The 12,535-nt window shown below is 42.6% G+C and overlaps 3 protein-coding genes across 3 annotated transcripts; 1 reads left to right on the top strand and 2 right to left on the bottom strand.

The window, feature by feature from the left end:
• Positions 1-2,875: 2,875 nt before the first annotated feature.
• LOC135217652 (uncharacterized) lies at positions 2,876-3,591 on the bottom strand. Its single transcript, XM_064253618.1, has 2 exons — positions 3,403-3,591; positions 2,876-3,286 (listed from the first exon to the last, which is right to left on the bottom strand). The coding sequence occupies exons 1-2, from the start codon at positions 3,589-3,591 to the stop codon at positions 2,876-2,878; spliced, it is 600 nt and encodes a 199-aa protein (XP_064109688.1).
• A 36-nt stretch (positions 3,592-3,627) lies between these two features.
• LOC135217653 (basic proline-rich protein-like) lies at positions 3,628-4,437 on the bottom strand. Its single transcript, XM_064253619.1, has one exon. The coding sequence runs from the start codon at positions 4,435-4,437 to the stop codon at positions 3,628-3,630; it is 810 nt and encodes a 269-aa protein (XP_064109689.1).
• On the top strand, positions 4,436-4,987 carry LOC135217654 (myosin-K heavy chain-like). Its single transcript, XM_064253620.1, has one exon. The coding sequence runs from the start codon at positions 4,436-4,438 to the stop codon at positions 4,985-4,987; it is 552 nt and encodes a 183-aa protein (XP_064109690.1).
• The last annotated feature ends 7,548 nt before the right edge of the window (positions 4,988-12,535 follow it).

Raw genomic sequence — 12,535 nt, forward strand, 5'->3', positions numbered from 1 at the left:
ACGTAGCTACCACTTTTCATGCTTTAGCCTTGTAGGGTGATAGTCCGAGTCATCGTCTTAGTACGTTACCCTCAACCATCTCGGTTTCTTGCAAGCAGTCTGTTCGCCATTGTGTCTACCTTTTAAAAGGGATCTGGAAGACAACGTGAGATTTCTGCCTAATGAACACTTAGCTTTCAACTTAATTTCGTTGTTTTGGTATGAGCTGATGTAAATACATACATACATACATACAATACACATCATACATACATACATATATATATAATATATATATATATTATTATATATATATATTGTAATATATATATATATATATAATATATATATATATATATATTATAATATATAACATATACATATATATATATATATATATATATATATATACATACATACATATACATAATATATATACTTATATATATATATATATATATATATATATATAGATATATATATATATATATATATATATATATATATATATAGGATATACCTAGATGGACAGAATAATATTAATAAAAACCTCAACTGAAGCATTATTCACGAGGCATGGTAGAACACACATTAGACTTCCTATTATATTCCAAAAGAAGTGATTTCACATGCACTGCCATAAGTAAATATACCTATACACTGTTGTTTTTTCCTACGCAAATTGCTGTCTCTCTCCCTCTCTCTCTCTCTCGTTCTCTCTCTCTCTCTCTCTCTCTCTCTCTCTCTCTCTCTCTCTAAACTTATCGAATGCAAAGCTTTAAATGTAAATGACGGAACAAATGAAGAATTCCAGACCTTCGGGGCAAGATGAGAGAGAGAGAGAGAGAGAGAGAGAGAGAGAGAGAGAGAGAGAGAGAGAGAGAGAGAGAGAGAGAGGGAAATTCATTCGACAAACGGGTAAATAAAGGAAAATTCCCGAATTTTTTGCCATAGGCGACATTAAAAAAACCGCACGAGAGAGAGAGAGAGAGAGAGAGAGAGAGAGAGAGAGAGAGAGAGAGAGAGAGAGAGAGAGATACGTACTGCAAAAAATCCCTAATGTTCTTGCAAACTTGAGAAAAAACATCCACCACGAGACAAGACATAATTAAAAATCTTTCCTCCTATATTTTGATATATCAAAATATCTCTCGTGGAATATAGAAATATGACGAAAAATCGAGAGAGAGAGACGGAGAAGAGTATATGAATTGGGTATGGCTTCTGTTGGTAACATGCCTCGGATATGGATTCCAGTGTGAAGAAAATGTGGCCTAACTGGCCTTGGCGGCAGCTGTTGCTGGGACGTTGTTGTCCAGGTGTTGTTCGAAATACGGAGGAATAGTCATCTTGTTTGCTGTGGCTGCCTATTCGCTGGTGAGGTTTCTCCTGACTGATGATGGAGCTGAACAGCCCAAGGAAAAGGAACTGAACGAGAGAATTGCGGCCTTGCGAGACCCCATCCAGTGCCAGAGAGAGCAGCGCGTGAACTTGGACAGGAATCATTCTTCAGCTGCAACAGAGGCTCAACTACCATGAAGAGATTCAGAAGGCGGGCGGAAGGGAAGAATGCACTCGTGTAATCCAGATCACTCAGGTGTTGCAACAGCAGGCCTGGCAAGACAGGGCGCACTCGCTCGAAGCTGAAACGTTATTTCTGAAAAGGGAGAACGAGCAAGAGAAGAGGGAAAAACGGCAGCTGGAAGACAAGATCCTCAAGATGGCAGAAGAAAATCAGCAGCTGAAGGACAACGCGAAGGAGATTGGACAGAGAAACGGTGCCCTATGTGAGAGGATAAGGGAACTGACAGTGCAGTTGGCAGAGGCAGACTGCCTGCTTGAGGCTCGAGAAACTCCTACGACAGAAGAAGAAAGACCTGCTGCTAAAGACCAAAGAAGCAGCGCGGATGGCGAAGCTCATCCAGGAACAAAAAGACGCAACTGAAAAGCGGGAATCCGACAGGATAGACCTCGAGCTAAAGTTCCAGCGCCTGCATAAGGAAATGGAAGACCTCTCTAAGGAAAAGTGTGGACTCCAGTGTGAAGTTAAGGCGGCGAGACTCAAGAGGAACGAGCTGGCATGCCTTCAAGAGGAACGAAATCGCCGTCTGGAGTCGCTGGCAAGGGAGGCCGGTGTCCAGAGCGAGCGGAACGACCAGCTAGAGAATAAGGCTCGACAGCTGCGAGGAGCGAAGGAGATATTGGTCTGCGACCTGAAGAACCCCAGGGAGCAATGCAGACGCCTGGAGACGGACAACGGGAAATTGCAGAAGCTGCTGTCGGTCTTCAAGGCATGGTGCGATCAAGTCTGAGCTGGCCTCGCTCAGACGGATCAGATGTGAAAAATTTGAAGAATATTTTTGTATGAAAAGTTTGATGTTTATTTTGCAATAAGTTTGCCTAGTTAACCTAGAAGGAAATTAAACTTGAACGAAAATGAATATGTTGAAATGTTTTTTTTAGAGTTTTATTGATTCCAGGAAAGGAAAGGAAAATGAATATGGAAGGATTGTAGAAACCGTGAGGATAATGAGAGGATTCGTGGAGGTGCCAGGAAAAGAAGCAGAGGATTCAGAAAAGCCCCAGGAAAACTGAGAGGATTCAGTAGGATTCGTGTAGGTGCCAGGAGAAGCAGAGAATTCAGAAAAACCCCAGGAGAATTGAAAGAATTCAGTAGGATTCGTGGAGTTGCCAGGTGAAGAGGTAGAGGATTCAGAGAAGCCCCAGGAGAATTGAGAGGATCCAGTAGGATTCGTGGAGGTGCCAGGAGAACAAGCAGAGGATTCAGAAAAGCCCAAGGAGAATTCAGAGGATTCAGTAGGATTCGTGGAGGTGCCAGGAGAACAAGCAGAGGATTCAGGAAAGCCTCAGGAGAATTGAGAGGATTCAGTAGGATTCATGGAGGTGACAGGAGAACAAGCAGAGGATTCCGAGAAGCCCCAGGAGAATTGAGAGGATTCAGTAGGATTCGTGGAGGTGCCAGGTGCAGAAGTAGAGGATTCAGAGAAGCCCCAGGAGTATTTAGAGGATTCAGTAGGATTCGTGGAGGTGCCAGGAGAAGAAGCAGAGGATTCAGAAAAGCCCCAGGAGAACTGAGAGGATTCAGTAGGTTCGTGTAGGGGCCAGGAGAACAAGCAGAGGATTCAGAGAAGCCCCAGGAGAATTGAGAGGATTCAGTAGGATTTGCGTAGGTGCCAGGTGAGGAAGTAGAGGATTCAGAGAAGCCCCAGGAGAATTGAGAGGATTCAGTAGGATTCGTGGAGGTGCCAGGTGAGGAAGTAGAGGATTCAGAGAAGCCCCAGGAGAACTGAGAGGATTCAGTAGGTTCGTGTAGGGGCCAGGAGAACAAGCAGAGGCTTCAGAGAAGCCCCAGGAGAACTGAGAGGATTCAGAGAAGCCTCAGGAGAATTGAGAGGATTCAGCAGGATTCGTGGAGGTGCCAGGTGAAGAAGCAGAGGGTTCAGAGACGCCCCAGGAGAATTGAGAGGATTCAGTAGGATTATTGGAGGTGCCAAGAGAAAAAGCAGAGGATACAGAGAAGCCAAAGGAGAATTGAGAGGATTCAGTAGGATTCGTGGAGGTGCCAGGGGAATTAAAAGGATTCAGTGGCATACTTGGGTTCTAAGGCTAAGCATAGGTTTTGCTCTCTCAGGGAACTGGCGGGATGGGTGGGTGAGACCCGCCACGGGTCCCGGGATGGGCAGACGAGGTCATCCACATGTCCTGGGACTGGCGGTCGAGGTGCACCATGGGTCCTGGGATGGACAGGTGAGGTCTGCCACGTGTCCTGGGATTGGCGGGTGAGGAGCGCTGGGATGGGCGGGTGAGGTCCGCAACGGGTCCTGGGACTGGCGTGCGAGGTGCAATACGGGTCCTGGGACTGGCAGGCGAGGCGCGCCACTGGTCCCGGGATGGGCAGGTGAGGTCTGCCACATGTCCTGGGACTGGCGGGCAAGGTGCAATACATGTCCTGGGACGGGCGGGTGAGGTCCGCCACATGTCCTCGGACTGGCAGTCGAGGCGCGCCATGGGCCCTGTGACGGGTGGGTGAGGTCTGCCACATGTCCTGGGACTAGGGGGTGAGGCACCCACGGGCCCCGGGACGGGCAGGTGAGGTTCGCAACGTGTCCTGGGATTGGTGGGAGAGGCCCGCCACGGGTCCCGGGACTGGCGGGCGAGGCCTGCCACAAGTTCCAGGATGGGTGGGCGAGACCCGCCACGGGTCCCGGGACAGGCAGGCAAGGTGCACCACATGTCCTGGGACTGGCGAGCGAGGCACGCCACATATCCCGGGATGGGTGAGTAAGGTCCTCCACATGTCCCAGGACAGGCAGGCAAGATGCACCACAGGTTCCAGGATGGGCGGGCAAGGTCTGCCATGGGTACCGGGGCATGCGGGCAAGGACTGCCACGGGTGCCGGGATGAGTGGGCAAAGTCAACCGTGTGTGCCGGGACATGTGGGAGATGATCCCCAAGGGTCCTGGGATGGGCGAGCGAGCTATGCCACAGGTCCTGGGACAGGCGGGCAAGGCCTGCCGCATGACCCAGGATGGACAGGTGAAGCTCGCCACAGGTCCCGGGACAGGGGGGCGAGGCCCGCCATGGGTCCGTGGACGGGCGGGCAAGGTCCGCCATAGGTCCCAAGACTGGCAGGCGAGGCCCGAAACGTGTCCCAGGATGGGCATGCGAGGTCCACTACTGGTCCTGAATGGGGGGGCAAGGCCCGCCATGGTTCCCGAGACGGGCGGGGAAGGTGCGCCATGTGATCCGGGACCGTCGGGCGAGGCCTGCTACGTGTTCGGGACGGGTGGGGGGAGGCCCGCTACGGGTCCTGGGATGGGTGGGGGAGGCCCACCACTGGTCACGGGACGGATGGGCGAGGCCCACCACGGGTCTTGTGACGGGCAGGGGGAGGCCTGCCAGGTGTCCTGGGACAGGCTAGTGAGGCTTGCTGTGTATCCTGTGACGGGCAAGCGAGGCCCACAGCGCTTTCCAGGATGGTCTTGAATGCCCGGTGAGGCCCACCATGTGTCTTGGGACGCGAGGCCCTCCACGTGTCCCAGTACGGGCAGGCAAGGCCAGCCACAGGACCCGGGATGGGCAGGACACCCGGTAGGGGGGGCGACCGGATAGGGCCACTAGGTCTGGGGTCTCTGGCGGGGAGGCGACGGGGTTGGGCTGCCATGGGTGGGGCCCCTGGTGGGGAAGTGACTGGGTCAGACTGCAAGGGGGTGGTGGACCCCCAGCAGGGAGGCGACCAGGCCAGTGTGCGACCCCGGCGGGGAGGCACTTAAGATATATATATATATATATATATATATATATATATATATATATATATATATATATATATATATATATATATATATATATAATATATATGTATGTATAACTGAATAACGAAAGTTAGGAACGTGATAAATCCATAAATAAAGGTTGTTCATTTTCCCTCGTGGCATATACCTTTATATATATATATATATATATATATATATATATATATATATATATATATATAACACTGCCATACCATCTCAATTGTGACTCTCTTATCACTTCTGTCATCTTTACTAAGCCTTCCCTTCGTCTTATTTCATCATTTTCTAATCTCTCAAGCAGAAATATTCCTATAATCCATTCAGCATTCTCATCTCTGATCTCTCAAGCTTTACTTCCTCTTTTCTTCTTAGAGCCCATGTTTCTGCTCCATATATTAACACTCGTCTTATTACTGTGTTATATATCTTGACCTTTAGCTTAATTGGCATTTTCTAATCACATACTACTCCAGCTACCTTTCTCCACTTCCCTCATGCAGCTTTCTTTTATCCTACTGTCAACTTCAGCCTCTTGGCTTAAAGAATATTCTGAGTATCCAAACTTTTCTGCCTGTTTTACAATCAAGCCTCTTCTTTCTTGTATAATATTCTGTCTCTATCTTCGCTACTGCTCAGCAACACCTCTGTTTTATTCACATTCACCTTTAAAAACTACTGACAATTTTCTAATAAGGGAAAACAGGCTCCATCTGTACCCGTTTTCATGCTCCAGCCTTGATAGGGTAATAGTTTTCCTCCAAGCAGAGTCTGTTCACCATCGTATCTACCTTTAACAGAGATCTGGAAGTCAACGTAGGATTTCTGCCTAATGAACACTTAGCTTTCAACTTGATTTCGTTGTTTCGGTATGAGCTGACAGCGCTGCTATTTCCTGTGATAATTTGAAAGTGACATTACGAAGAAAGATGGTAGAATGGTATAATGATTCGCTTGTGTGTGTGTGTGTGCGTGCGTGTGTTTGTATTCGTGTGTGCATACTTGTTTCAAACGAACCCGTCAGCAGGCATTCAACTGAAGAATGATTTGAGTAGGGGGACATTTGTAAATTGTATGTGAAAATGATTTTTAAAAATTAACCATCACAAACACAAGTCGCTAATGAAACTCTCTCTCTCTCTCTCTCTCTCTCTCTCTCTCTCTCTCTCTCTCTCTCTCTCTCTCTCTCTCTCTCTCTCTCTCTCTCTCTCTCTGATTAGCGATCTTTTCATTCTGTATTTCCCATTACCTTCTCTTATTACTTCTTTCCAATATGGATAGGGTCATCTTCTGGATAATAATAATAATAATAATAATAATAATAATAATAATAATAATAATAATAATAATAATAACAACAACAACAACTTTGAGACTACAACGGCCCCCTAGAAAGGCTAAAAAGGCTAAAATAGAACGGACGATAAACAAGTTCACGACCGTTCGACGGAGGAGCGTCCACACGTACAGAGTAGAATTGTCAGTCGGACAGTCAACTCGAGGTCATTGCCCTCATTTCTCGCCCAGCCTTTGTCGTGGCAACAACTACATATATGGCAGCGATAGAAACTCCGCTGTCTGATGAGGAAGTGGAGCTACATAGACTAGCAGCGGCTGCAACTCACTTCAAAATAAGAAAAGAGGCAAAAAGGCCTAACAGAGTATGGTCTAAATATTGCCTATTAACGAGAGATGTCTATTCTCATACAATATTAATGGATAACGTTAAATTAAGCAGGGCAATGGTCTAGGACTATACCAAATTGTCTATCACATGGAAATATACGTGTGTGTGTGTGTATATATATATATATATATATATATATATATATATATATATATATATATATATTATATATATATATATAATATGTTTTTATAGGGTTTGGAGTCCCAACGGTCTACAAATAACACCGCAAGGTCTAACAATGAAACGAATTAGGCCTATACGTAGTTATCCATATTCTGGTCCGAGCGGCTGAGATCCTTCCCAGTCGAAGTCCAGTGGCGAACTGTCATGAAATCGTTGGTTACCTGTCCACACGTGCGATCACCTGTCAGACGGTCGAAAGAGCTTGAAGTAATTCCGTCAGTTCATCAGTTCCGGTGAGTGGACTGACTCCGCCCACAAACTGTCGTCCACACGTACGTTTTAACGTCAGTTTGGGTGAGCTGACATGGAGATTTACAGGTAAACCTCTGCGCGAATACCCAGCCTAAGTCTAATCTGGGGTGAGTTTCGTAAAGGAAGAGTAAGTACAAATAAAAAGAGAAGAATGGGAAAAAAGGGGAAAGCATAAGAGACTGTTTATCCTCAAATTCAGTAGGGAATTCCAAAAGAATGTGATCCAAGGCAGCTACCTAGCTGCTATGTGAGCACCGGAACCTAGTGGTTTATCAATAAATTCATTGCCATTAATTCTTCACTGCACAATTTCTTTGGGAAAAGTTACATGATTTCAAACGGTACCAACGCGATTTCCCATCATTTTTTCCTTGCTGTTCTCGGAATTAGCTCCAATTAGCCAGTACTTTTGCATTTTAATATTGCGAGTAATTAAACTTGCGTAGTCCGTTGCCATGCTGTCGTCTATGACATAAACTCACTTCTAATATTATCACCTCCTGTTATGATGCAACGCTCTTTAGTTCTTTATCGGAATATATCAGTCGGTTATTGACTACCTCTTGCAGAGATGGACAGCAACTTGCTAGAAGACGAGATAAAACGTGCTAATGGCCCCTGTGGTAGTTTCATATGATTACGTTTCATCTTCAAGTACAACGTTTCGAAAGATGATACAGAATCATAATCAAGTGAGATAGAACATCATAACAACTAACAAGAAAATAATTTTGGAAAATCACAACAGAATGGAAAAAGATTCGGTCATCAAAAAACCCAAAACTTAATATTTCTTAGCAGACTAGCAACATACGATGAGGAAGAATTGCATCCTCTGATTATCAATTACTGAAAAAATGCTTAAAACCCCTTATTCACTCCGTCATCAGACAGAACGTAGCTTAACTCGTCCTACGTTGTTCACCTTCATAACGAGCAAGAGCGTTCTACATTCTGTATGGCCAACCGAGTCTTTTATTAACATCATTTTCAAACGGAAGAAATTAAAAATGAATGCGCGGATGTTCAACCAGTAGGACCTCTGTCAAATCAATCTTTCAAGCGATAATTGATAGAATCTGACTCTGCTACTAACGAAGGACATAAGAGCTGGATAAATGATTAATTCCAGTTCTCATTTCATCTGATATTACCGAACATTTCAGCTTTTATTTGCTGCTGAGTTAGATCTAATTTGATATTTCGAATTATGAATCGTTTAAAATTTGGATGTTTCTTTCATTACGGTAGCTTGAGATAGTATAAAAACTCTGATATTCGGTAATTACAGCAACTGTAGCTTGTTGGTATATCAGCAAAATAAATTGATACAAAATACTAAGTCATAAGTAGACTAATCAGTCCAATATTTACTTTTTACATCTCAAGCAAATAACAAAGCCAATTCAAGGGATGGTTCAAGATGGTTCAAGAGATACAGTGTTAAACATTTCCATAGTAACTAAAAGAAGCGTTACGGTGTGAATTAGATTTATAACCAAAGAGTCATAAGTAAATATCTGCTACCAGTCATTAAACTAAGGGAAAATTTTCTCCCGCGTGATTCATGAAATGCAAATCGAAATGAAGGCCGAGTCGGTGAGAGTTCAAGACGACTGGAAGATCCAATTTAGGCGATTTCGATTGTCCTCCTGAAGAAGTGATTGGAGCGGCCATTTGAATATAAATTGGCATTTTGTGCTTCCTCGTTCGCCGAACCTAAGATCACACAGCCAGAAAGGCCCGCCATTTTCAACGCTATTTCCTTTGGACGGAAGGAAAAGGCCAAAGCAGAAATCCATGGGATGGGAGGAGGCGGCGAGGAGAAAGAAAGCTCAGAGAAGGGCGCCGTTGCCTTTGGTGAGTGCCATGACAAAAGGTAACGTTAATGGTTTCAGAAGAAATAGAGCCGGAATTAGGGAAATGGAGAAAAAAGTTGAAATGACAACAACAAAAGAATATGGAAAAAATACTTGCTATTCACTTCATTTATACATATGTGACTAGTAGGCGGCCATTATTACCTTTCTGGAATTGAAGGGGGCGAGCAAAACATTTCCACGAAACAACAGTAAAGCAGCAAACATCTCGCTCTCAATAAGGGGCAATTGCTCACATTTCTCAAGGTGGAAAGGAAAAGCATTAATGACATCAGTTTCAGTAGCACTAAAAAAAAAAATCTAAAACAGATTAGGTAACTAGACGGAAAAGATTAATCTTTCCAGATCACAATCTATGAAATCGTTTGATCTTCACAGAAAACGGAATAATGAATTCACTTTAAAAAGATCCAAGTCTCAGACGATTTCCTGAAGCAGATCCTGTTAAGGAGAACAAGCATACGCATCCTCTTCAAGATTCTACAGAAATAAAAAAAAAAAAAATTTTTTCTTCCATCATAAATGTTCGAAGACTGTCGAGCCAGTCCTTGGATCTTACCATTATAATTGCCTGATACGTCACGTAATTGGGTTACGTCAAGACTATCAAAAGAGAGAGAGAGAGAGAGAGACGAGAGAGAGAGAGAGAGAGAGAGAGAAGATTCAAGCTAGACATTCAGAGTCTCTCGCTCTCTCTCTCCTCTCTCTCTCTTATATTATGATAATTATAATATATATAGTATATATTAATATATATATATGTCTTATATATATATATATATATATATATATATAATATATATATATATATATATATATATGTGTGTGTGTGTGTGTGTGTGTGTGTGTGTGTGTGTGTGTGTGTGTGTGTACGTGTTTTTTTGTCATAAATGATGGCAGCCAAAAGATACAGGGACATGTAGAGTTGAAGTACCGAGTAGTCCGGATTATTTTGGGAACTGGAGCGTTTTGTGACTTAGTACTATTATTTTTTGTCATCGTGTTACCCTTTATCGGTCTTAGCAATATGCCCCCATGACGTAGCTCCCACAAACGATAGCAATATAAAAACAACGGTAGAAATATAAAAACAACGGAGAAGGTTCTAACTATATATATATATATATATATATATATATATATATATATATATATATATATATAACAGTAAAGAAATACAATAGTTCAGAGCTGAACAGATAAATAGAACAACGTCAACCAAACAAGAAAGTTCAGAAAGTACTTAACTAAGTGCAACAAAGTGGTGGGGGAGGTATAAGGTAACTCTGTCCCCTTCTTAAAAATGCGACTTAATTTAATAGGAAAGGAAAAGGATATGAAAAACAAAATTAATATCTGTATAGATGAAGTTTTTTTCAGAGCAGATAACGAGAAAAAAGGTGTAATAGTGAGATAAAAATTCACGGCGATACACCATTGTTAAGTACACAGCGGAAGACTGATCTTCACTTGTAAATGACTTAGACAGTCATAGCGAATCGGAAGCACTATCGCTTGAAGACTCGTGAATGAATGAGGAGTGTGGAATCAGGAAGTAATGGAATGGTGCGGGGATGCAAAAACGCCCGGGAGGCGTCATAGTCCGTGAAACAGAATTGATGACACAGGTAGTGAGTGTTCTGACTGGGTAATGCTGACCAGGCACCCGTGAAATAGCGTCGCGCAGGTGTAAGACTCATGTAAGCTTGTCAAAACTGTCATCGCTGAACAGAATTTTAATGTCAAAATAACCACTGTATCGTTTTATGCCAAGCGATATCGTGGAAAAAGAAAGTACTTATTGCGACCGCACACACACACTCGCACACTAAACGCACACACACACACGTGTGCATGTATATGCCTATATGTATATCCGTACATATTGTGTTTGTAACCTGGAATGTAGTAAATCCCTTTCCTTAACTGCTTAAAAGGCTATAAAAATATATGAATTAAAAGGCACAGTTTTAACATTTCCTTTTTCATAATTTTTTATATTTGTATCCTACTTGACGTTGATAATGAGATGAGTATGCAGGAGGAAGTCAAGTACATGCGTTTTCATTACGACGAGGCTTCGCATATTTGCAGATGCATCCATCCATATTTTAGCAAACTGGTACATGTAAGGAATGAAAGGGGAATTGTGATGGTATTCGCTTTTAAATTTTGTCTTTCTCTACTCGCGAATTTTCAATCCACGCTTTCAAGTTCTGCAGTGGCAGAAAGGGAAAAGTATTCCTTTGACGAAATGTTGTAAATCTCCATGATGAAACAGATTCTTGGAAAAGTTCTATGAAAACTTTTTCTTATATTGTTTTTCGGTCCAATCGATCTTTTGACAACACACAAGCTCATAGATCGCTTCAAGCTTTCGAGCTAAAATCAATCGCTAATTCCCGTCTTTGTCATTAATATCTGTCCTCTTTCTGCTCTTTCCTTTCCATGAATCATCCTGCCAGAAGGATGTACGGAGTTATAAAAAAAAGATGATATTATGTGAACTTAATTCAGCTAGCTTACATAGAAACTTTTTCTTGTGTAGGCTTTGATTATAAAGGTATTGGAATTTTTTCTATCTGGAAACCAAACACTGTCTGTAAAAACAATGAATAGTGAAGGGATATCACCAAAAATCAATGATTTACATGGAGCATAATCCGTAAAAACGGAGAGGAAAAGAAGTATTAAAAACATAAATCAGGATAAAGGTAAATAGAATAAAAAAATACACTTTCTATCTAAATGATCAAATCGACGACAATGACAAAAGCCATAAACAAAGATTGTAAATAACGCCTATTAATAATGCTGTAAAAATTATTAGATCTACACCACTTTGCAAATTCAAAAGAGAACACAAATAATCAGAATAACTGAACACCATAATAGTTAATTTGGTAAAAAAAAAATTTAGTAATCGCAGTCAACCTTGTCCATAGCAAACTATAGTGTACGTTTATTGCTGCTGTTAAGTTTCATTGTGCACAAATACTTCTAACGAGCGTGTATATTGCCCTCCTTTTACGACGTAATAGCAAAATATCTCTTGAAAATGCACAGTTTAGTTCTTGAAAAGTACATTCAAATTTCACAAATCCAGCCACATAATTTGAGCCGACCAACCTAATGCAATTTGCAGCCATTAGGCCTATATCACCATCTATTTTGGTTACTTTTATGAACTACCCTTCGGCGGCACCCCCCCCCCCCTTTTCATTTTAGAAAACAG

Source organism: Macrobrachium nipponense, chromosome 7 (genome assembly GCF_015104395.2).
Source record: "Macrobrachium nipponense isolate FS-2020 chromosome 7, ASM1510439v2, whole genome shotgun sequence".
Classification (NCBI taxonomy): Eukaryota; Metazoa; Arthropoda; class Malacostraca; order Decapoda; family Palaemonidae; genus Macrobrachium; species Macrobrachium nipponense.

What these genes read in the sequence shown, in the direction of transcription:
- LOC135217652 (XM_064253618.1), bottom strand. Translation starts at nt 3,591, where the DNA reads ATGCCACTGAATCCTTTTAATTCCCCTGGCACCTCCACGAATCCTACT. An exon ending in CTGGCACCTCCACGAATCCT is followed by an intron (nt 3,287 to 3,402) that starts GCTGAATCCTCT and finishes GAATCCTCTCAG; the next exon opens with TTCTCCTGGGGCTTCTCTGA.
- LOC135217654 (XM_064253620.1), top strand. Translation starts at nt 4,436, where the DNA reads ATGTGGGAGATGATCCCCAAGGGTCCTGGGATGGGCGAGCGAGCTATG.
- LOC135217653 (XM_064253619.1), bottom strand. Translation starts at nt 4,437, where the DNA reads ATGTCCCGGCACACACGGTTGACTTTGCCCACTCATCCCGGCACCCGT.